Genomic DNA, 25,743 nt, shown 5'->3' on the forward strand with positions numbered 1-25,743 from the left:
GGCTTTCGTGCCTAAGGCGGGACTAGAACGCTCATATCATGCCTGATTGGCTCTTGGCTGAGAGAGAGGGACTGGCCCACCCAGCTGGCTTTTGTGCCTAAGGCGGGACTAGAACTCTCATACCACACTTGATTGGCTCTTGGGCTGAGAGAGAGGGACTGGCCCAAGGTCACCCAGCCGGCTTTGTGCCTAAGGCGGGACTAGAACTCTCATACCACACTTGATTGGCTCTTGGGCTGAGAGAGAGGGACTGGCCCAAGGTCACCCAGCCGGCTTTCGTGCCTAAGGCGGGACTAGAACTCTCCTACCACGCCTGATTGGCTCTTGGGCTGAGAGAGAGGGACTGGCCCAAGGGCACCCAGCTGGCTTTCGTGCCTAAGGCGGGACTAGATGTGATGGTTGCCTTATTCCAAAAAGAACACAGACTCACTAGCCAGGGCTAAGGATTTCTGGTTTATTAGGAATAGAATGCATACATGAAGAAAGACGGGAATGAGCACATGGCATGCGAGGTAGCCGGTAAATACCCGCGGTGCGGACCTGATGCTTCCCCACTCCCCATTGTCCCAAAGTCCTGATCCGGAGTCTTGATGGGCGATCAGGGGGCGATTCCGGAGTCTCGATGGGCGATCAGGGGGATTAGCGCTGATTACCTCTGTCCTCTTCCTGTGTCTGGAGCAGGTGTGTCCCCCGTGGTAATGCAGAGATGTCAGGGAGATAGCTTCCCGGGTCAGGGCAAAGGTATGGCTCCTTTGTCCTTTATCTGTATTTGTCTTTCAGTGCTTATAGGATTAGCACTGATCCTTTCCTCCTTCCTCCCCTTCCCCGGAAAGGCATGTTCCCCCTTGTATGTATACATCGCAACGGGGGACCTGACACTAGAACTCTCATACCATGCCTGATTGGCTCTTGGCTGAGAGAGAGGGACTGGCCCAAGGGTACCCAGCTGGCTTTCACGCCTAAGGCAGGACTAGAACTCACAGACTCCTGGTTTCTAGCCCAGAACCTTAACCACTGGACCAAACTGGCTCTCATATATGTAAAATCTCACATGTAAAAGGTAACACACATAGACTTGCTCACTAAAGAAGCAAATAAAGAAAAGTGTGTGTGTTTGTGTTTGTGTGTGTTGGGGGGAACTTCCCAAAGCTACAGCGCTGTACTGCCTTTATTACAATGAACACATTCTAATTTTGCTCCAGTTCTCCACAAAAGCATTACTGTGGTGAGAAGCTGACATGTCATTCAAGATCGCAGAGATAAGAGTTTCACATTCAGCCATGTCACTCATGGGCAAAGGTTGAGGAAGGAACCATATTTGAAACACTGTTAATGCATATATACAGACCTCAAACATATCCTCAGTCACCGTTTTTCTAAGCTAAGGAGTCCCAGATGTCTTAGCCATTTCTCATAAGGAAGAGGTTGAGCTCCCTGATCATTTTGGTTGTCTTTTTCTGCAACTTGTCCACCTCTGCTGTATCCTTTTTTGACTGTTGTACCAATGCTCTGCAAAATATTCCAGATATGGATATACCATAGATTTGCACTAAGGTTCTTTCAGTCTTGGCAGTATTACTTTCATCTCTTTCCTAATGAGCCCTAGTGTGTAATTCGTTTCTTTCAGTGATCACCCACTGAATCAACATCTTCATTTTGTTATCCATCAGGACCTTTTCCTGGTTAGTTACAGTCAGCTCAGACTCCAACAGTCTATATGCAAAATTAGGAAGATTGTTCCAATATACTTTAATTTACATTTATTTAAATTGATTACATTTGCTATTTGGTTGACTGCTCGGCCAGTTAATGGAGATTCTTTTGGAAGTCCTCACAATGCTAGATGGACCAACATGAAGACCAGAGAAAATAACTTTCTTATTTTTTAGGGGATTTTTCTATGGCTTTCTTCCCAAATTTGGTACCTTCCAGATGTTTTGGTACTACAACTAGCAGAATTTGAGGCCCATGGGAGTCCCAGTTGCCAGCCAACATATTCTAACACATCCAGAAGGCACCCTGTTGGGGAAAGCTGAGACAAGCTTAATTTACAGTCATGCATTGCAGAGTTTTTATGTGTTTTATTTCATTTTGGCTTAATATACCATGCAAATCCAGCCGTTGTAGTCTGTAAAAAACAATGGACCTCTTGATTTTAATGGGAAGGAGCAAAATGGGAGCCTTAAATATGCAGAGGCATGGTAATTCCCCCCTCTGCCTTTAAACCCCCCAAATGGGAAAAAAAAAAATTAGCTGAGTTTGGTGGCTTTAGGGTTTTAAAAAGGGTCTCTGGGTAGTGTCCATTGTCCCCATCCCCCATCATTCAGGCTTCAAAACTCTAGGGCTCAGATCCAACTTCTTAGCATAACAGTGAATTTGGCCCTGTGTAGAAATCTTCCAAACAGCCTCCCGACCACATTCCAGCCTCCACCCTGGAGCACAAAGGCCTGTTGTTGTCTTGGGTGATGCAAGTTAACCATTTTACAGCTCTCGTAGCCAATCAATATGCCAGGCTCACAAAGGCTCTTCTCTGAAACATCTGCCGGCAGCGGGGGAGATGAGTGGGAGAGGGAGGAAGTGGCTGGGGTGTAAAAAAGATGGGGGGGGGAGTGCCATTCTCAGGAGCGAAGGAATGGGACCCCGGGCAGTTCCTAGCCACCACCCATCGTCGTTTCTCATCATTCATGGGAAGCAGCCGTTGTTGTGGTCCAGCTGCCAGGAAATCTCTGGCTTGAAATGAAAGCCACTTGGGAAGGGCTTTTCAGCTGGCCCAACCTGTGATAAAGGACAAGGAGCAGGAAATGAAAATAGAGAGAGTGAGCTTTGGAGCCTCGGGTTGTGTCCTGTGAAGCAAGGCATGCATGGAGACGCAGGATAATTTTCCATTTGGAGGAGCTGAAGGGGTTGATGCCAAGGGGGTTGTGTGTGAGAGATAATCACCTGTCTGGATCCAGCCATTCGGGTAGCTCTCACAGTCACCTGGTGGTCAGTTCTGCAGGGCCAGGTTGTACAATCTTTCCTGCTTCCTAGCACAGCTGCTATATTGTTACTGGCTGCATGTAAAGCAGGAATTCAACTGACACAGGATTATTTTTTTTAGTGTCAATTGAAATAATTTATACTATACTGAGTTCAGCCCTCCAATTTTTGTCTTCTACTTTCTTTTTCTTGTCTGGCTAAAGAAGGTTCTGTTCTTCTACCTCATTCTGGGTTGTTTTAGAATTTCTTCTGAGAATGTTTACAGGTTTGTTTTTCTTGTAAGGCAGTAGATAGAACTGTTGTTTTTAGTTTCCTTTCTTTTTTTAATAAGCACTTTATTCAATTTCAATATACATAGTTGAAATACAATATAACAAATATATAGAAACAAGAAAAGATAACTAACAAACAAAGAAGAGAGTATAAAAGTGAAGAAATGAAAGATTATTTCCGATTTCTCCAATACAGATATAAATACAATTTGAGATGAAATCTCTTACCCATAATTAAACCATATTAATATTGTTTCTTTCAAAACAAACCATTTAGTCACTAAATGCCATAATTAAAGCTTCATTTTCTTCCATCACACACAAATAGCCTGACGTGGCTCTCTATCACTCTGCATCCTCCCTGATGGCCCACATTTTCTCATCTGATAAGGCTTCATGGAAGATGTTCCCTTATGATTGAATGGGAGTGTGGGAAGCCAGGAAAACTGCAAAATATTGTTGTTGTTTATTCGTTCAGTCACTTCCGACTCTTCGTGACTTCATGGACCAGCCCACGCCAGAGCTTCCTGTCAGTCGTCAACACCCCCAGCTCCCCCAGGGACGAGTCCGTCACCTCTAGAATATCATCCATCCACCCTGCCCTTGGTCGGCCCCTCTTCCTTTTGCCCTCCACTCTCCCTAGCATCAGCATCTTCTCCAGGGTGTCCTGTCTTCTCATAATGTGGCCAAAGTATTTCAGTTTTGCCTTTAATATCATTCCCTCAAGTGAGCAGTCTGGCTTGATTTCCTGGAGCATGGACTGGTTTGATCTTCTTGCAGTCCAAGGCACTCTCAGAATTTTCCTCCAACAAAAAGCAAAATATTAGATGTAATATAATGGCCAAAAGCCCCAAATAGAAGATTAGATGGAAATCTGGGAAGCCAGGGGGACTGCAGAGAAAAGGATTGGATAATGAATGAGAAGATATTTGCACACACCCACTTGGCCACTCAACAAATGCAAGAACCCTCTACAACATCTAGAATAAGTTCACCCAAATTCTTTTTTCCTTTGAAAGAAAGCTTAAAAGCTGTTGCTCTTCCCCCTGATTTTTTAAAAAAAGTTGACAGAGTAGAAACTATGGCAAAAAATACTTGAAAAAGTCAACAAGGTTTGCCTGTTGAATTTAAAGCGCAGCTTTTTTTTTATAGAAGCCCTAGACGATTTGGGAATGATAGGAGTTGCAATATCTGGATGACATCATGCCACAAACACTGTTTTCAGGTCTTAAGTGGAGACTCTGTTCAATGTCCTGCTGGTTATATTCATTAGCTGGTCAGCCATAACCAACAGGACCTTCTCAGTGGTGGCCACATTTTGTCAACCTCTCTTCCTACTGTTGGATTTCAAAGTACACCAAAGACTAACTTGCTCTAGATTGCTTCTTTTCTTAAGGCTTTTATGTACAATTTTGGTAACTGGTTTAGTCAGCTCTGAATTGTTTATTGTCTATTGTTTATTTTTATTTATAGTTTTATTTTTATGCAGTGTTTACATATTAATGTCCAACTGTTCTTTTAAACTTTGTTTATATTTTATTGGAATTGGTTTTCAACCTTCTGGTTTATAATGTTGCTTTTATTAGATGTTTTATGCTAAGATGCCTCGTAAGGTCTATGCCCCCCAAATCCCTTGGATAATCTTTTTCTTTTTAAATAAATGTACTGCCCAGCAATCAGATGTATTGAAAACAATATCTATAAAACCCCTGTGGTAGCCAAGCAAAAGCTGGGCTCCAAGCACAGGCACCACAGTGAAGGTTGTTCAGCCACCCTCTCCTGTTCCCTATGCCCCCTCCCTCTTTTCCCATTTTCCAATACCCTTTTTCTTCCCCTGAACTGGTGAGATACTCCCAAAGAAACCCCTAAACTGTTCTTCCTGTTCTTTTAAGAATGCCTATAGGCTTTTCTGGGGCCATGAGGCATTCTTGAAAATAGAGGTAAGTTTAGCAGTTCTTCACTTTGCAAGCATGCCACCTTCCCATGTACGTATTTTGTTTCAGGTGAAAAGGACTGAACCAAAGTAAATCAAGCAAAGCAGGAAGGTCAACAAGTACTAAGGGAATTGTTGGTGGGCACGTTGGTGGCCATCAGTTGCCTTCTGTAATGGAATGCAAGAATGACCTTGGAACATGGTGGGGGGAGAGATGTTGCCTACGGAACGATTTGATAAAAGAGGGAGGAGTCCACCGCTGAGTAATGGGCAGAGAAATGTAGAAAGGACCCACTCTAACTGGTTAGGTGGTAAATAGGGAGGATGGGAGATTTATACTTTCAGACTTGCAAGGTTCTGTTAATGTAGCCTAACAATAGAATAGAAGTACCTCATCTGGTCGTGTTTCCTGTCTGGTTTACCTGGGATGGCTGACACCTTTCCTGGCATCAGGGGTCTTATCTAGCCTTTCCTCTTGCTCCAAAGAAGGGGACTCAGTTGAATAGAGAGCTCCCGACCTCCAGCAGTAGGCTTGAACTGGTTGCTTTTGCACCCTCTACCTGAGCCCTTGACGATTGCTTCCTCTACAGCCATGGTTCCTGTTGGTGCTGTGGCTTGGAAACGAAGCTATGTTGATTCCCTGCATGATGAATATCCAGAACAAGAGTTCATGTTACAGGAGCAACTTGTCTAATTTAGATAACACCTTGTAGGTATTTCACCAACCTCACCCACTGTTTCTCTAGAAATTTTTTGGGTGGAAGGCTGGGAGTGGATTAAATCCTGCTTTTATAGTGCCTTTGTCTTGCAAACCAGCACTTCAGCTTCATTTTAGCTTCATGTTCTGCTTCATTTCCCACAAAAACCATTAATGCGATTATGTTTTCAGTATCTCTTGCATTATGTTTCATCATCTCAATTTGAAATAGTAAGAAATGATGGTGATGATAATGATGATGATGACGACGACGACGATAACAACAGCAATAACAACAACAACATTAATGGAAAGGCCCATTTAATTCTTACTAATTGTTTTGCCAAGACTGGGAGAGCTAATCTGCAGAAACAGAACAGTTTGGTCTCCTACATGCCAGTGAGACCAGAGAGATAAGACAGAAGAACTTCCGGTTCTTTAAACAGAAAATGCCAAAGTCTGGAAAAACTGTATAATGAAAGATTATAAACATGAATTATACAAAGTGAACGGGCGGACTGAAGTTGTTATTTAGTTAATCAGCTGTTCCCTGTTCCAAGGAGCTTGCATCACTGAGCACTTGTGAAAAGATTGGATATAAATGCTTTTAATTAACTTTGGGTTCTTTAATCATCTGCAGAACAGGAGTGCTTTCATTAACCAAAGGCAACAACAAAAGGGTAAAAAGCAAATAAATCCCCAACAGTGAGGAGGAAGTAGACAGGAACCCTGTGTTACAAAAGAGCAGGAAGAGCAGGAAGCTTCAGTAATGCCAACGGAGTCTTTACAAATCACCTTACAGCCGAATGTGATCTGTGAACCCTTCTCTTGCCTTCATTTTAATAGATTCTCTATATGATCACTCTGCTAAGACAACAATGTCCAAAGTATATATTCCCATGAATGGGAACAGATGTTTAATGTCACATTTTTTGAACGAAAGGTATTAATAACTATCACTCACAAAGGTTGTCTTTTACCTTGATTTGAGCTAAACAGAAATTTAGAGATTGACCTGTTGATTGCTATCAAGTTGGTGTTAACTCTTAGCAACCACAGATAGATTTTCACCAGGACGATCTGTCCCCAACCTGGCCCTTCAGGTCTTCCAGTGATGCACCCAGCAGTACTGTGATCAAGTCCATCCACTTTGCCACTGGTTCTCCCCGCTTCTCCCCCTGGTAGGTAAAGGTAAAGGTTTCCCTTGACGTAAAGTCCAGTCGTGTCCGACTCTAGGGGGCGGTGCTCATCTCCGTTTCTAAGCCTTGGAGCCGGCGTTGTCATAGACACTTCCGGGTCATGTGGCCAGCATGACGACACGGAACGCCGTTACCTTCCCGCCGAAGCGGTACCTATTGATCTACTCACATTTGCATGTTTTCGAACTGCTAGGTGAGCAGGAGCTGGGACGAGCAACGGGAGCTCACCCCGCCGCGCGGTTTTGAACCGCCGACCTTCCGATCAGCTCAGCAGTTTAACCCGCAGCGCCACCGTGTCCCTGGTATCTGAGAGTAAATCTCACTGAATTTAGCAAAACATGCTTCTGAAAAGTCACACTTGAGATGGTGCTGTAAGTGAAACATTTGATGCATGGAAGCAGCTTTCTTTCTGGTGTGCTTGGAATACTGGAAAAGTCAGAAAAGCAGAAGGATAAAGAGAGTGTCACCAAGAGCTTTCTATTGGGACATGCTTTTTGAAATACCAGAGGAGCCAAAAGTAACAGTGCTATCGCATCATAATCTTGAACATAAAATCCTCCCTTCCACCAGGAACACATGATGGTCTATTTTGGCAGCCTTCTACAATCTCCAAAAGATGTCTTTTCCAAACTAGCTACAGCAGGTAGCTGCAGGGATAGCAGAAAAATATATATTTGGGAGTGGGGGAGAGCTTGTACACATTTCAAGTTCTTAAAGAATGTTGGGCTCTCATAAGATGACCGCCCTGGGAAATCTTGAATATTCTGCCTAGTTCTGAGGGTTCACAGGGTGGCAGATGGGTAATGTCAGGGCCAGCCTCGCTTCGCAATAAGACACAGACTCACTTAATGGGTATTAAGGATTTCTGGTTTATTGGAATGATGGCTGACAGAACGAAAAACGGGAACGGGGGTGATGGTGTGGAGGTGCCCCTTTTATACCCTCTTGTATTGCCCCGGGCTCCTCCACCCTGCATTGTCCCGATCCCTCTTGATCCCCAGCCTTGATGGCTGCCTGGGCGTTTTCCCGGTGTCTTCCTTTGTCTCCCAGCGTCGGTTGTGTCCTCCGGGGCACCAGGAGCGGCTTATCTCCGTTCCTCTGACGTCCTTCTTTTCAGCTGCCTATGGGTCCATGGGTGTGGGTGCTTTTGGGTGCTTGTTTGATTATCTCCTTCCTCTATTTCTTAATGATCATGATCCACGTTGTGAGGCTCTTTGTGCCTTGCAACGAGGTCATGACAGGTAAGCTGTCTGAAGCCTGTGTACCTCATTTTGCCAGTTCCCCTGCTAAAACTTCTCAACAGGTCTAAAATGAAGCTTAGTTTCTCTGCCTCCAGCTCTGGATTTAGAGACATGAAAGCATTAGGAATCTGGGTACAGAAGTATTCTTCCAAAAGAGCTAACCCAAACATGATGGATTCACAGTTAATTTAAGGGCAAGATTCCTAGGTTTCAGCTTTTGACTCATTCAACGTTTGACTCATTCAACATGCTAATTTTCCAATCAAGGTTCTGATAGAATTTACAAAAAAAGTTTGGTTATGAAACTTTGTGTGTGTTTGTATGTGCACCTTTGAGTCAGTTTTTGACTCATGGTGACTGCCCGGACAAGTCCCTGCAGTTTTCTTGGCAAGATTTTGGAAGTGGTTTGCCATTGCTTCCTTCCTAGGGCTGAGAAAGAGTGACTGGCCCAAGGTCACTCAGTTGGCTTTGTGCCAAAGGCAGGACTCGAACTCATGCTCTCCTGGTTTCTAGCCTGATACCTGCATTTATTACAGTTTGGGGAAATTGGGTTCATGGAATGAAGTATTTGCTGGGGTAGATGCCTAATCCATTGCTAAATTTTAGCCCTCTTGATATTTGTCAGCAGGTTGGGGAGTGCAAATGTTCAATGTCTGTTGCTCTCTACAGAAGTTGCTAATATTCTTAAAATCAGATTACTGGGGGCAGAGTTTCTATGTTGGTTTGTGCATCCAGAAATACCTGGCACAGTTATCCAACAGGACTATACAACATTTTGGATTTGAAGGCAAAGATGTTCTTCAGAGCTTGCGGTAGCATTCTCGTACCACCTGTCGGCAACATAAAACAGAATTCCAAAATAATACCAATAAAGCTACTTCAATTTAGTCAACTGTTGATGCTGCACAATAGCAACTGCAGTTTGCCCAAAATTGGGCCCCTTTTTTTTGGAAGCAGCTGAATCCCAATCATTTAAAAGAATGCTGTAGTAACAATGCAGAAGACATTGGTCCTGGCAAGGAGACTCAATGGGTGTGCAGCAATTTGCTTTCTATATTAAACCTTTTTATTGAGGCCTAAGATGGTCTTTTAAAAAGTAGCAGCATCTTCTCCACTCTCTCACTGACTGGCATCTGGTGACTTTCCATTTCCCAGCATCACTTTAAACTAGACATGCCCATGTCAGATTTCAAGGTCAGCTACCTGGAAAAGAAGCAGGATGTGAACTGGCCCTGCCTATAGAGAAATGTTTCTGACTGTTGACAAGTAAATGTAAGCAACAGCAATGCCTGATCAGATTCATGGAATGATATACAATGATAAGTCTGGGAACTTTCTCAGAGGCAGAACTTCAGCATAGACTGGATCCTCGCATGTGCTGCACACCGGCTAACCTGGTGAAAAATGGTCTGCTGTCATTCTCTGAGCAGGAGAAGATGGGGTTCTACAGCTGCAGGGGTATACGACTCCACCTTTTGCTCTCTGTTATTTTTAACACTGCCCTTTAAAATATTTATGTTATTTGCCTGGGCTTATTCAACAAATCGCCTTTGTTTTCATCTCAATGGTGTGGTCATTGGCCTTGAATTCCAGGACACAACTTACTGCTCACAATTTATTTCTAAGTACTTCATTTTCACAGGGGCAAATGTGTTTCAGTGGACTGATATCACTATCTCTTCCCTCTAACAAGGATAGAAGCTGAACATGACAATGTCCCAATGTGAAAACACGTCTCTTCTTCATACCTAGGAACTCCTATAGATACTGGGGAGGGGGGTAAAATGTGTTCATAAGCTACCCATCCATAAGTAAATAGGCATCACATTCAGATCCTCCAGAAATTCATTATCTATAAAAAGTTTAAAAACAATTTAGCACCACTCAAACCCATCCTCATTAAAAAAAAAAAAAGAAGGTAAATTGAACAACTCCATTTCTTCCTGCCAGAGATGTCCTTGAAGCAGATTACTGAAGTGTATCTAGTAATGCTGGAGGTGCTACACAACCTACACAAATAAAATAAAGCCAGTAGTTTAATAAGTGAACAGTAATTAAGTAAGAGAAACCTTGTTCCCATCTCAGTTGTGACCAGATCTGGCATCCAAATCTAAGGCAGCATTTGATAGACATTTGAGGAACTGTGAAGATAGCCCTTCAGAATTTTGATGGCACCACTTCTAATGGCCTACAGACTTTGTAGGCATGCAGTGGATCCTGTACGTCATCATGCCGCTTTACTTCAAGTGTTTGAATTGAAGATGATATTTGGTGTTCACTGCTAGTCTGGAAAAAATGAAGGACAGCTTTGCTTTTCTGGATACTTCTCTGCATTAAGAAAGAGAAATGCTTTGTCCTTCTTAAAAAAATCATCATCATCATCATCATGCCTTTTCTTCAGCAGCAAAGACAGCAGATACAGCTCTCTTTTCTCCACTGTCTTCCCATAACCACCACCCAGTAAAATGGAACAGTGTGATAGTGACTGGCCCAAAGGTACCCACTTTTCAGGCTGATGGGGAACTTGAGATTGGATGTTCCTAGTCCTGAATACCACACCTTAAGCAGCATTACTACACAATGGTAACCTGTTAAGAAAGCCTAACCAACATTAAGGCTAGCCAGGTTTAGCATGTTGGAGGAATTTATGTGCTAGGCCTTCACTTAATCAGGTTTAATGTGTTGTGTGTAGCCATATTCTTACTGGTACTTTTGTTTTTAGAGGATGGGTATCTTAAAAAAAGCATTTCCTCTAATGCTTCATGCAGGAGGGAAATCCCTCTTCTGCAAAGGTGCTTATCCCCTGAGATTTTAGGAGATCTACTAAAAACAATGCTATGACACATCTTCCTTCTCCCTGTGAAGTGAAGCCCAGACTTGGAAGAGATACTGTTTGCTTGTAAGCAACTCATTCTGTTAATATTTAGACTCTTCTTTTTTGTTTTAAATCATTCCAGAATGTTAAACCTCCTTGTTACCTTGGCAGAAAGATGGTAAATCAATGCAGGCAAGTGATGGGTGAAGAAATAAAACAAGAAGCCAGTTCATGTATTTTGAACACATCTGGCTGGGATACATATATGAATGATACTTACAGTTAACAATCTGATACATTTTTTTAAACAGCAAGATTTGTGCTACATTAAAATACTTGCATTTTTATTTATTCTATTATCACAAAATTGCATACATCTGCAATACTAGCAGAAGGGAACATCTTCAGGTGGAGGTCAAACTTCTGGTGTCTTTGTATCAGTACCCACTATATAATTCTTGAAACAGTTCGGTCTTGGCTTGAGTGGATGGGGAAACAGTGATGTCTCCATGCAGAAATACTTTACGGCAGTTTGAGAGGTACTGAATTCATATGCTATGCTATGCTATGCCAGTGTGTGTTGAGTAAGTCACTGAAGATGGGTTCACACTTCACTAAAACAAAACCAAGCAGTAATTGTGGCTTAGAAATGTAATCAGTCAAGTTCTGGTGCTACAGTTAAAGGCAAAACGTTTGCACTGTTTCATCTGGCGGTTTTCTTTCAGTTGTTTTGTTTAGGTATCCAGCTGCTGATGGAACTGGAGATGTTTCATTACTCTGTAGATCAGACTCCCCCTAGTGTCTTGATTTAGGGGTGTTTCAAACTTAAGCAATTGTCTCCAAGCTGGTGCCTCAGAGAGGCCTAGGAAATCTGGATTTTGCAATCCCTACACATCTGGATGGCACTAGCTTGGGGAAGACTGGTCTAAGCAGTTCATCTTTCTGCTCCAGAAGTAATCGTTTTTTAAAAAAGATTTTTTAAGATTGGTGCTTTAGCTTATCATGATTCCTAAAATCCAATGTCTTAATTTAGCTCAATACAGGTTCTCATAATAGACTGAATTGTAAGCTAACAAGACAGGCCAGACTTGCAGAACACTGCCTAAGCAACAAAAACCCCATAAAGTTTAAAATTTAAACAAATTAATAAAAAGAAAGGGAAGCTAGAGACAAGGCCTTTTCAGTGGTGGCCCCCACACTGAGGAACGTGCTGTCCCTGGAGACATGCAGGGTCCCCACCCTTCTGATGTCTCCGAAGACTATTCTTTTTAATGGATTGTTGACTAGATGAAAATTCTCAGCAGCCATTTGACTTTCTAATGTAATGTTTTTATTGTTCTTTACTTCCTAGACTCTGTACAATTTAGGCAGTCTATAAATAATGTAAAGAAAGTAAGAATCAGTTAAAAAATGAATCCAACTAGGAAAGGTGTGCAGCTGCAGCAGCCGGGTTAAGTGTGTGGTGGGATATACCTAGCTGTGTATATCTTGGAGATTTATCTTCTGCCTTGTGTAGGGAATGTCACCTTGCCCTGCATTCTGTTTCTCTGGTGTGGAAAACATCTGTTCCAACTGGAGTCCTGACTGCATAATATGTATTCTTCATGACTAACACAGGCTCACTCATCAAGAAAAACACACAGCAGCCTGCCAGTATAACTACTTCTGTTTCTACAGTCCCAGGAGAAAGGAAATTCTGCTTGAAACAAGCCACTGTTAGCCTGCAATGGGTTTGTTGTGTTATTTTAGCTCCTCTACAATTTGCCTTGATTGATTTAATTGTGTACCATCAAGTTGGGGTCAACTCTTAGTGACCACAGAGATGGATTTTCTTCAGGAGGATCTGTCACCAGTCTGGTTCTTCAGGTCTTCCAACAATGCACCCATCACTATAATTGAGTCCATCCACTTCACTGCTGGTCATATTCTCTTTCCCCGCATTATTCACTTTTCTAGAGAGCTAGATCTTCACGTGTCCAAAGTATGATCATTTGAGCCTGGTCATTTGTGCCTCGGGTGAGAACTCTAGATTGATTTACAGTATTCAGTGATCCATTTGTTTGTCTTCTTGGCTATCCATGGTATTCTCAGATTGATTAATTAAAATACATTCTGAGGAAGCCACAAAAAGCATGGATCACACATAGCCATAGACCATAGGTTGCAAACCTCAATTGTTAGGGTCATGTAATGTATTAAGCCAAGAAGCAGAATGCATTTTGGCTGAGTACATCCCGTTGAACCCTGCTGCTTCCTCACACACTTTTCTAAATCCCCAACACTTCTTCATAGAGCCTTGTTCCTTCATAAGCTCAATATGAGTGAAACTAACATGGAGGTCCCAGTATCAGCTTGAATTTTGTCTTTCTTTTACTGGGCAATTGGTACAAAGTGGTGTTTTCCTTAGACGTTACCCCCACTCTGTTCTGCAGCTTACCAGCTTCCATGCAGGACTGTTGTTTTAATTAAAAGAATTTACAAAGATTATAAACACATTGGAGAGAAACCTGGGGAGCAACCCACTGCCTTTTCACCTTGTTTGAGGAACAGCAGTCTACTTCCCCTGAAAACCATAAGCTAGATTGACATTTGGTCCAATGAGGCACATAATTAACAAGTTCTGTTCATTTCAGTCAATCAACTAATGGGTCCATGTTGTTTTATTGGTGACAGCAGAGGTGCTTTACTATTACCGTCTAACAGCATGTTTTGCTAACTTTCCAGTCTAGCCTACAATGTTAGGATGTCTTGGTTCCATCCAATAATCAGATCCAAGCCTGTGTTCCACTTTCAAGGTCACCTGCTGTATTTGGTTACCAACAGAAGGATAATATATGTGTAATGCTAACGTTTAAAACTGACGATTTGTTGAAGTATAGAGAGAACAGTGAAATAATTTCACATGCTACTGACAAAAGTTTCTTCTCATTCTTAGAAACATCCAGAAAGGTTTTTTTAAAAAGATTTGTCATGCTATTTGTTTTATTACTCCAGAATCACACCATCCATTAAAGCTGCTGGAATTTTAGTACCTTATTTATCAATTTTCTTGCTTCAACACGGGCATGTACTTGTTCCCATTTTTAAATAAATGTGCAAATGTCAAAGAAATGGCAAGGCTGCTTTGCTTCCAAGCCAACAGCTTGCTGATAAAGCTCATTTCAGCTTGCTGCGACAAATCTCAAGCTGATGTGGAAGGTGCCATGACACCTTCAGCAGATGCAACCATCACCTGCCAACTAAGTGTCTGAGTTGTGTCCTGTAATTCTTGGGTGAAGTACTCTATTCTGAGAAACATGTTGTTTTGGAATAAGGTCAGCAGCCAGCACCTAAAGTCTAACAATAAGTTCCCAACTAATACACACACCACACAGGACTCCAAATTTTCAGTAAGGTCTCAAAACACTGACACTGCAGTAAACATTTTTTTTTAATTAGGATGGTTTTTTTAAAAAAAATCATCTATCCATGCATTCACAAAAAGGTTCATTTTATATTTGCCCAAACACAGCACTGGTAGCTTTTTATATAAACATATTTCAGAGGGTTACATAAAATATGGCAATATGTATAAAGCCAGCAACTATCTCTATTTGTGGGTTGAAGGGTTAGTGCAAATACATAGTGTGAAAAATGCTCAGGGCTACCTCAAAAAATGGCAGTCCTGCATCATGCTCTCTGCCTCTGTAACATTTTGTTGCCAGGGACAGGTGGTCTTCCAGATGTTTCTGAACTGGGAATGGTAGTTCAATAATCTGGAGGGCCATTGTTTGCCCCAACTCTGGACTACAGGAATGGTAAGAAGGGTGTTCATGATGAGGCCTGTGTAGCTTGCTTCCTACACTTTAGCAAGAGAGACAGTCCATGGTGCTCAGTTTTTAATTAATACTTTTAAGAGACACAGTTTAGGAGAAGGAAAATATTGTCTGATGGAAAATTGATCTGTCTGCCCCATCTTTCTTCCTAAGCTTCTGCAGCCATATAAGGAGTTGGCTGAAGCCAGATGAAGGTATGAATGAAACCAGGCTTATACTAAGGTTGCAACAGAGCAGTGAAATATGAAAATTATTTTTTCCTCCTGATCAAAATAGGAGTTGGAGTTAACTAAGCATGGTGAGTTAGGCACTGTTGAGAGCTTAACAGTAAAACTGCAGTAGCAATTGGAAGAGCTAACGTGTAACAACCCACAATTAGATAAGAATGCATTTTCTAACTTAAAAATAAATCCTTCTGTTGGAAAAATGATCTCAGAAAGCCTCTTTCCAATTGTCAATATGCTCATAAAAATATAAATGTGAGATTTATTTATTTATTTGTCAAATTTTATCACCCCCCCCATCTCCCCCACCTAAGGATATGCTTCTTTTGTGTGCTGATTGGTTCTGGTAATACTGAGATGATGATGATAAAGTAATAACAACACAAAACACTGCTTGGGTTCTCAAGATTACATGCTCTTGAGCTGTAATCTAAAAAAAAGAGCACTATGCTTAAGGACCTCTGAAATCAATGGAACACATTAGTTACAATTAAATCACTGATCCCTAAATGATTTATAATTAGTTTGTATACATTTGGGACCAACCTGAAAACTTTATGGAGACTTCTGTGGAATTGAGAGCTTGCATGTTTTGTAAGTGTATTCTCAAATACATTGGGTTTAACATAGAAGAGTAAGAAACATGAAGCCTCTTTCCACCAGAATAAGACATTCTTCATACAACCTCATTTAACCTAGTATAGTTCTACTCATACTGTAAGCTGGAGAATTTCATACAGAAATCACCTGCAACCATAATCAGACTCCAGAATCAGACTCCAGTCCTCCCTGTCCTCCCCTGCAGTCGATCACTAGAATGGAAACTGAGATGCAATTGTTGGTCATATTCTGTCCTAGAAGACAACACTTCTAAAGTGCTGTGTTAGCAACAGGCTACAAAACAAAACAGCATTACAGTGACCCTGCAGAGATGGAGCTGGTTGGCTTTACACATGCACCTGATGGGAAGAAGGGTGTGGACATTTGTTATCTGGCTGGGAATTCAAATGCGTGAAGAGGAACAAGCCCACCTAGGTTTCCTTTAGCAGCAGAACCAAGGAGCAACCACTCCCTTTTTATAAACATTCTAGTTGGGATATTTTAAAGAAAACAAATGTTGTCAGTTTTCTGGTTGTTGCCTCTGATCTACAGGCACTACCTTCTCTTGCGCAGGCAAATTTCAAGCCTCCCTAGTTCTTCATGTGATTGGTAGAAAAGGTCAAAGTCTTTGGCTCCCCAACTCCTCCAGAAAGCCAAGCACCATTCCATCAACTCATTTCTGAAGCAACATACGACCCTGTCTTTGGCCAGAACAGCAGCATCAACCAGCGTCCTGAAAAATAAAACATTGATTAATTGATTGATTTATAAATGAAAATTTCTTTCTAATAGTAGCTATTGCATAGAGATAGGCCAACCTTAATGTTTAAATGGCATACCTTTGCCTCTCATTATGATTAACTAATATACAGTATATTCTAGGAATAAGCAACCTAATATCCTCTTAAAGGTTTAGATAATTCCCGTAAATTACAGCTCCATAGGAATTGATGGTCTTATGGTCCAAACGTCCCATGTTGCTTACTCCTAAATTATACTCTGCCAATGTAAAAATCCAGAATAAATTATGCAGAATGATAACAGTAAACAACTTGCATTCTGCACCAAGCTCTCAGAAGGACAGATTACTTTCCTTGGGATAGAAATGAATCAACTGTGTCTAGAAATGTAATGTTTTTAGTATGGATATGCAAAATTTCTCAATCTAGGAATGGACCATGGACCATTCCCTGGAATGTTCTGTTTTCTTCTGGACCATGTCAAGCCTCCTCCAAATCTTGCATCATGCTGTATGAGGGGGGTGAGGAGAAGTGGCAGTTTCTGGAAGTAAATCCTTGAAACCAGAAGGACTTGTATTTAGCATGATATATACATTTTCTATAATAATTTGCTATGAAGTTTAGCTTAAGTTTTGTCTTGGGTGCAGAACATGATCCTTGTTGAACAGCCTTTCCCTTTGTCTGCCTAAAATTAAAATTAAAAATTAAATTAAAATAATATATTTTTTAAAAAAAATTACTGTGGACCAGTCACTCCCAAGATCATTTTTCTTTCCAATTCCCCCTTACCCATAGGAGGCCAGCTCAACAGCCTTCAGCACAGCGATGACTCTCCCCCGCTGAGAAATGGATTCTTTCTCCAAGCCAATCACAATGATATCACCACCTTGCCTAGAATGGAGAAACAAGCTGGCTATGGACTTTGGGACACATCAGAAGGAAACTAGGTGGGAAGAGTCAAGGCCAGTGAGTTTGTGAAGATCTTAACTGGGGATTTCCAGATTCACAGCTTAGTTTTTTCTCTTCCCCAATGGTTAACTCAGCCATTAATAATGGAAGGATCAGATCAAGACTCCATTTACTCTACCATCTTGTTCCCCAAAGTTGGCAACTAGATGCTTACACAGAACCCAAAAGTGGGGCATGAAAGCATAGCTTTTTCCCATGGATGTTCTCCAACAATCAGGGTTCAGTTGTCATTGAGAGAAAGAACCATAGATTTATATAATCTTTCCAAAGAATTTGCCTATGTGGACCACTGGCCATAGCCATATTTTATGGCACAAAATCTTGAACATTAGTATTGCTCTGCTCCTTGGTCTATGAGAATGTCAGGATGGGAATCTGAAAAAAATATCACCATATTAAAGTTGTTACATAGTGAGGGAAAGGGATAGGCAGTTTTTCAATTAAATTTCATATACTCCCTGTTGTTCCCAACACAATTTATATGAGATTATGAGGACTTTCAAGTAACGGCTATGGCTCTAAATGCAATTTAGCTGTTGAAACTTTCACGTGATTGGCGTGGTTTCCCAATGCAATTTATCTCGAAGCATAAGAACATCCAAACAACTAGCATAGCTCCCAATTCAAGGGAGCTCTAAAACAATTGTGTGGCTCCCAAAACATTTTACCTGGGAATCCATAGGAGATCTTTCACAGGCAGGATCCGCACAGCTTGGAGACACATTTCAGACTTCTCAGAGGAATGGTCTGACTCCTGAACCTTGTTGGGCTCCTCATAATCAGTCAAGAAAGGAATGCTGGAGGAACTTGTGGGTGAGCTTGGGAGGCTTGAGGAAGATCTCAGCATCCTGTTGGGAGATGATGGTGAGTAAGAGGACATAGAGCAGTAGTCTGTCAGGGAGTCCTGATGGTTTAGTATTTGAGTGCCAAGCTCCTGGCTCTGCAGGATGCTCACATTGGCCAAAGAAGTGCTTTCAGGAGCCACATCCCTGTTTGCAGTTAGTGTTGTAGGAATCAAGGCTGAGGGTTGTTGAATCGTGAACATGTCCCTCAGGGGGCTATGATCTCCACAGAAGTACCGGGCACAGAGCTGGTAGGTAGAGGTGTAGTACATCACTAGGAAGTTGGTGGTATCATCTAAACACCAAGCCACTTCTTCCTCATTGCAATCTGAGCTGCAGACAAGGGACACCACTGTGGATGGTGGACTGTAGGGCTCCAGTCGCCTGGTGATTTCCATGGCTGCACAGTCTATGATGAGGACGCCAGGGCCATTGCTGTACCAGACTTCTGCCCCACTGTTAGCCATTTCCATTGCTTTCACGGGGTAAGGGTTCTGGCGGGCATCCTCATCAATGATATTGAACAAGGAACGGTTTGCTGTGTGGGAGCAAAGATAGCAGCAGTTGTCCTCAAGGGCACCACTCGTGACTTGGAAAACTGCAATCAACCCATCTGATAAGCCAGCCAGGACCAGGTAGGAGTTCTAAAGGTAGACAAAGATGAACCCTAGATAAACGTTTTGATGGTCAGAACCCTACATACCCAAACCTAATGTTCTGAGCAGGGCAAATGAGATAAGTGGACACCTTGTGTTATCTTCCTAAAGTAGGTGCTAATTCCTAGTTTCTTCTTAATTATTATTTAACATAGGCAATGTAATATTACATAAATAAACAAAATAACCTTCCTCCATCTGCTACCATCCCAATGTGCTGGGAAGAAAATTCAGGGAGCTGTAATCCAATCTGGAGGGCATCAGTGTGAAAAATCTGATGTCGGTCTTGTCTTTTTGTCAACCCAGAATCCTGAATATGGTGGCTCTTGATGCAAGGGATAATATTTCCCTTGCATATGTGTAATTTGTATAATGTGCAGTTACACAAATGATGCAAAATGATAGCATTTGCATAATGACGTCTTGGCAAATGATATACTCGCCGATTAAACAATAATAATAATAGGCACTTTCTGGATCTGTTAAAGCTAAATTTCACTGTATGAACCTTTGGCAAGGCAAAAAAATCTGGAGTACTGCACACAAAAACAGATGGAAATCAAGGAATAACAGCTGTCAGTTTTCAGAATGAAAGCTAAAAGGGAGAGAAAGCTTGAATTTGAGTAATCTTTACTTTCATGTTGTTTTTATATAATCAGGATATAACTTAAGTATTATATAGCAAGTAATTAATCTTACTATGTAGCATTATAGTGCTATCATTTCAATATGCCCTCCTGACGTTTCCCTAACTAATGTAAACTGCTTTGAGAGGACAGTCTATTTGCTGAAAAGGAATTTAAACATCCACCACGTAGATAAAATGAATAAAAAATGTGAAAAGATGGTAAAAGTAGGCACTGATCACAAAAATAATCCACGAACCTCCATGTAATGACTCTGTGACAAATTCCCAGTGAAGAAAGGAGAGAGAAAATATACAGTTGTAAGATCTGGAGTGGAAAAATAATTACCTTTGAAGCAGAATTTCCACATTTTCCACCCACCTCTGCATGATCCATACAGGAAAACAAATACAAGCCTTGAATAAACTGTGACTGTTGGGTGTTTAAACAGCTTTAACATTCCTAGTAAAGTCCAGCTGATCAAACTTTTTTAGTTCCAAAGACATTTTTAAGTAAGATACTGTTCCGAAGATGCCTTGAAGAATTGTTTTGGAGAAAAAGGAGAAATGAAACTGGGACTGTTAAGATCTCTCTTTTTCTTTTCCTAGTTCTGCTCATGGTTGCTGAACAAAGGAAAGATGGGGGCAGACTGTTTGCTTAGTAAGCCCCAAGGGAGATAAACTAACTGCAAATTTGTAAGACCAGGTTGTTAGTTGAGATAGAAGATATGGGAATTAGTGGGAAAACTGATCCTTACTTACTTAATTTGTATGGCTGTCCATCTTAAAACACAACTCTGGGCAGCTCACAACAACAATAAAACCCAGAACTATAAAAACCATAAACCATAAAACCAAGTAGCTACTACTAATAGTAGCTAATAATAACAATAATAATAATAGTAATAATGATAATTAATAATAATAAACTGATTCTGCTGATACTTTGGCAAGCTGAGGTCAGCCATGCCATGCGTTATAGAGCTGAAGGGATGCCTCTTCTGACCCATAGCAATTTGAGTTATCATCAAGAATTACATTTTTCATTAATCAAGATTTAACTGTAAGATCCTGAGTTGGCAAAATGGTAAGGACACTCTTTATTAGATATTTATTTATTACATAGTTCAGTCTTCGAGTAAACTACCGATGTAACCAATCCAAAGAGAAATTGCTTATTGTGCAATAATGTAAACCAAGTTTTGAGTATTGTAAAGTAATATGGTCAGATGGTCAGGAGATCCATTATAGTGCATATGTCTCTTCTTGTGTAGCAGAAAACTAGGCTAGGGTCCCTAGAGGCTTTGTCAAAGTAATGATTTCTGGCCAAAGTAGGGCATCCTGCTTCTAATACACAGAAATACATTTAAAGGAATCTTTTTTTTTTAACCTGTTCAGTTGTGTCCAATTCTCTGAAACTGCCTGGACAATCTTAGCAAGATTTTTCAGAAGTGGTTTGCCATTGCCTCCTTCCTAGGGCTGAGAGAAAGTGACTGGCCCAAGGTCACCCAGGTGGCTTTGTACCTAAGGCGGGACTAGAACTCATGGTCTTCTGGTTTTTAGCCTGATGCCTTAACCAAACTGGCTCTCTGTTAAAGGAATCTTACCATATGGCTTATATTCATTTCAACATTACAATATCTTACTAGTCTATAGCCTCATTATGTCATACCCACATCTACCCCAAACATGTTAGCACCACACTCAGATCTTGCCCTGACTTAATTCCAAAATGTATGTTGGAGATAAATGAACCCACTAAATGCTCACTGAAATGCAAGGGTTAATTATTCCTCAACCTATCAGCAGGTGGAGGTATTGCTTTAAGTCTGCCATTAATTGACAGCCATTCTGACATGTTCACTACTCTAAGACAAAAATAAATAACAAAAATAAGGTTTTATTTTTGGTATACTTGGAAGTTATGAATGCCTCATATTTGAAATCTCTTTTGCTTTACCTTTTTCACAACAGGCACTGCAAGAAAACATGTGACAACAGCTGGAGTGTCTATGCCTTTCTGCGGAACCTTCAGAGGACACATTCCTTGTAAACTGTATATATAAATCTTCTGGTCCTGTATCAGATCAAAAGAAAGTAGACTTCAATAGTAATGGTATTTATGCTGTCACTTTTCTCATTATCAAAATATGGAGCAACAGTTTGCAAGAAGAAGGAAGAATTCTGTATCTAATATTGACAAAATCAAAATTTTAACGGCGAAGCCTCTTGTGTACCCATTTCTTAAATTGCACTGAAGATATTTTAGGAAAATAACTCTTCCGGCATTTAGAATCTCTTAATAAGTCAGTATTAAATAGAAAATATCAGCACTGATTCATCGTAAAGAGGTGATTTTAAACCGTGGAAATAATCACGTAGCATTCCACCTTGCCCCCTTTAAAAATGATTTTCCGTAATTAAAATCAACAAATAGAATTGTGATGGGGAAACACAGCAAATGGGATGGTGTCAGGATGGGCTTTAGCATGTTATTTATTCCATGGAGGAAGCAAGCATTTATACAATAAAAAGTTGTGGTTTTTTTCTTTATCATCTCTTGTTAAGAAGGGAATGCAGGGGAAAAAGTGACATGGAACGCTGAGTTACTCAATTGCCCTACAGTACATTCAATTGCATAGTACATTCAATCGTGCTGAGAATCTGTTTAGCAGGTTTCATGGCCGAAACAATCCAACCTGGTAATGGAGAAGAAAAGAGTTCAAATCCAGAATCCCTGGGGGAAGATATACCTCTGTTGCAGTCCATAGAGAATTCTGAAGTTTCAACTGGCAGCATAGCTTCATTCCTGGACAACTCATTTTGGCAACCTCTATGAATCCTTTCTCTGTATTTACTACGGTGTAGTTCCTGAAACCAGGAAGGGCAATTCAGTCAAAAGGCAGCATCAACAGCAGGCCAGCACCAGTGAGAGACAAAGAAAAACCTCAGCTGTGTGTGGGTCTGGAGCTTTTTCCTAATAAATATGTCTCGTCAAAGTTTATTTATTTATTAGATTTCTACCCTGGTTTTTCTCCCAGGAGATTACATAGCATTCTCTCCTCTCATTTTTCCATACATCAATTCTATGAGGCAGGTTGTGCTGAAATAAGAGTAAATGGCCCAGTGAACTTTCATGGCTGAGGGTGGTCTTAAATTTGGTTCTCCCCATCCTTAGTTCAACACCTTAACCACCATACCACACCAGTTCCTATGGTTGCCATTAATTTCCTAGTATTCCCCCTCCTGATACAAGAACACAATCCCCTCACTTTGGAGAGAAGAGGGAGGAAATGTAACTGAACAAGCTTCTTGTGGATAATACGGTGCAGCAGTGAAATTTTTAGAGTAGAAGCAGAATGATCCCCCATGAGGCAGAGATGGGCGGTGAATAAATTTATAAATAAATAAATATAAATAAATGATCCATGTTCAAACCTGTCATTTAAGCAACTTAAATTAAACTGCGGGTCAGGCACCCACTCAGCCTAATTTACTTTGCAGGATGGTTCTGAGGAGAAAATAGAATCCAAGTTAGGGCAGGGTGTGAGTTCCTCATGTGATTTTACAGATGATTAAGGTAAAGGTAAAGGTAAAGGTTTCCCTTGACGTAAAGTCCAGTCGTGTCCAACTCTAGGGGGCGGTGCTCATCTCCGTTTCAAAGCCTTGGAGCCGGCGTTGTCCATAGGACACTTCCGGGTCATGTGGCCAGCATGACTCACGGAACGCCGTTACCTTCCCGCCGAAGCGGTACCAATTAACTCACATTTGCATGTTTTCGAACTGCTTGGTGTGCAGAAGCTGGGACAAGCAACGGGAGCTCACCCCGCCGCGCGGTTTCGAACCGCTGACCTTCCGATCGACAGCTCAGCGGTTTAACCCGCAGCGCCACCGCGTCCCTTTTACAGATGATTAGTATAGGTTTATTCCAATGATATGACCATCTTTCTGTTTATGTTTGCTGCTCTATACTTTTATTTGTAATTCTGCACACTGCCCAGTGTTGTCCATGAGTTGGACAGCCTTAAAAATGTGAATTATAACAAAGAGCAAACAAAGGAGGAGAAGAACCATATATACTGTTCTGGAAAAAAAAAATGCATTTTATTGGCAAACAAAAATATTGTCTTGGCTGGCTAGTGCACTGAATGATGTTGAGTTGTTGGATGAGATAGGTGAAATTACTATGGCTCTTTTGTGTTTCCTTCAAAAAGCAGCACAGGGGGGCTTCTGGGGGAGGTATGGCAAACTGAAGACAGCTCTGCAAAAGTGGAGCTGAAGACAGTGGCAAAGACCAAAGAACCAGTGAATGAAAGAACCTTGGAACCTCTCCAGATAAGGAGAGGATGACAGATCACCCACATGTGCTCCAGACAGCTGCTCCTTGTGAGGAGACTACAGGATAGTGGTTTTCCATGGGTTTGAGAGCCAGGAGCCAGGAGGGAGTAGCCATCTTGTTCACAACTGCAGCAGAGGTTCGCAAACCTCACTTTCTAATCACTTTCAGAAATTGTTCATTAACTACAGTACTTCTAAGCTATTAGAGACCTTCGGACCGACAAGTTTGAAAACGCTGGATGAGTCTGCTTTCAATCCTGAATGAAAGAAAATTTTAATCATAAGCTTAAGAATTTAAAGAATCTGAAATAAAAAGGAAAAAGCTAAATAAGATTTTGATCTTAGAAAGTTATAAATGGACTAAGGGTCCAGATAAAATTGGAATATTGAAACTTTTACAGTACGATTTCAGAATTAATTATAAAGAACAAACAGCTTCACATGGGAAATAGATTCTGTTTTGGTTTCTACAAGACAAAACTCAGATAAGCAATTTCATGATTTCAAAAACTGGACCGTAGAGGAAAGATTTACAAGCCTTTAAAATGTTGCAAAGTGTTGTAACAGTGAAAATACTGAAGGAGACTTTTAAAGAATGGAATCAGAAAATAGTAGCCACAGTATCAACAATGTCAGTAATGATGTCTGCTTCTATGGATAGACTATGTCCAAAAGATGTTACAGAAGAAATGTTAGATATAGAACAAATTTTATCTGACAAGATAGAGTGGTACTGAAAGTGGATTTACAACTGACAGGCCAAGAGAATGACTTGGAAAAGGATGTTTCAATGGATCTACAAAAGAAACTGGCTGAGGTTTTAAAATTTAAAAGGGAAATACAAATGACAAACCAGGAGAGTGACCTGGATAATTTTTTCCTACTGAATTTACAAAAGAGGCTTGTTAGAGCCTTGAAGAATTCTGTGCAATGGGACAAAGAAGAAATGAAGAAAAATCAAATCCTACGACAATAATTGAATGAATTAAAGATTAAGACTGTTAGAAGTAAAAGGAAGGAATAAAAAGTTAGTTTATTTGATCAAGATTAAAACAAGATATGTTGTTACTTTTGGTAACCCTTTATGGACATTCTGCTGAATGGACTGAAAAGATGATGTTTTATGGATTTGTTTATAGATAAGAGATGGGATATGGGATGAAGAGATTGTAACTTTAGAGAGGTTGAAGAGTTACTAAATTTGTTTATACATGTGATAAAGATTGGAAGTCACTTCTTATATTTATTTTCTTTTTATTATATTCTTACTTTTCTCTTTCTTTCTTCTTCCTTTCTCTTTTTTCTTGCACTTTTTACTCCCTTCTATTCTCTTTTCTTTCTTTAAGTTTAGTATGTATTAGGTTTTATTATTAAAATCAGAATTCATATATAGGAATTAGCAGCACAGGGCTAAGACAATTTTAGCCCTTTCAAGTAATGACTTCTTAGCTCCTTCACATTATGCTTTGCATCGTTTGCCCCAACAAATGTGAACACCAAATCTTTGTTCTGTTGACTCACGGGACTTGCCCCAGCAAATCTAAGGTCATGCACGGAAGTTCTGCATGACCCCAACTTTGACTCTTGTCCTCCTGCACATCTTCCATGCCCACAATTTATGTTCGTAATGTAACATGAAGTTAAGTTAGATTACCCATAATTGGGTCTGAATGTTGCTAGACCCATCTTCCAACAATGTACCAGGAGAGCTTTTCCAAAGAGGAACAAAGAGTTTGTTTTTCCATTATCCACAAGATGATACTGTTTGTTTTTGCAGGGAAAAACCACAGAGCACTCA

At 40.8% G+C, this 25,743-nt stretch overlaps 1 protein-coding gene across 1 annotated transcript in view; it reads right to left on the bottom strand.

Annotated features, from left to right (window-relative positions):
- Positions 1-15,828: 15,828 nt before the first annotated feature.
- Positions 15,829-25,743, bottom strand: part of LRRK1 (leucine rich repeat kinase 1) — a 68,177-nt gene continuing 58,262 nt past the window's right edge. Inside the window, exons 29-33 of the mRNA XM_063314289.1 lie at positions 22,361-22,478; positions 21,568-21,684; positions 18,153-18,970; positions 17,305-17,406; positions 15,829-16,508 (exon numbers count right to left, since the gene is read on the bottom strand). Coding sequence (XP_063170359.1) covers positions 16,331-16,508; positions 17,305-17,406; positions 18,153-18,970; positions 21,568-21,684; positions 22,361-22,478 — 1,333 coding nt within the window. The 3' untranslated portion in view covers positions 15,829-16,330. The remainder of the gene's footprint in view (positions 16,509-17,304; positions 17,407-18,152; positions 18,971-21,567; positions 21,685-22,360; positions 22,479-25,743) is intronic.

This window comes from Candoia aspera, chromosome 13, assembly GCF_035149785.1.
Source record: "Candoia aspera isolate rCanAsp1 chromosome 13, rCanAsp1.hap2, whole genome shotgun sequence".
Lineage (NCBI taxonomy): Eukaryota > Metazoa > Chordata > Lepidosauria > Squamata > Boidae > Candoia > Candoia aspera.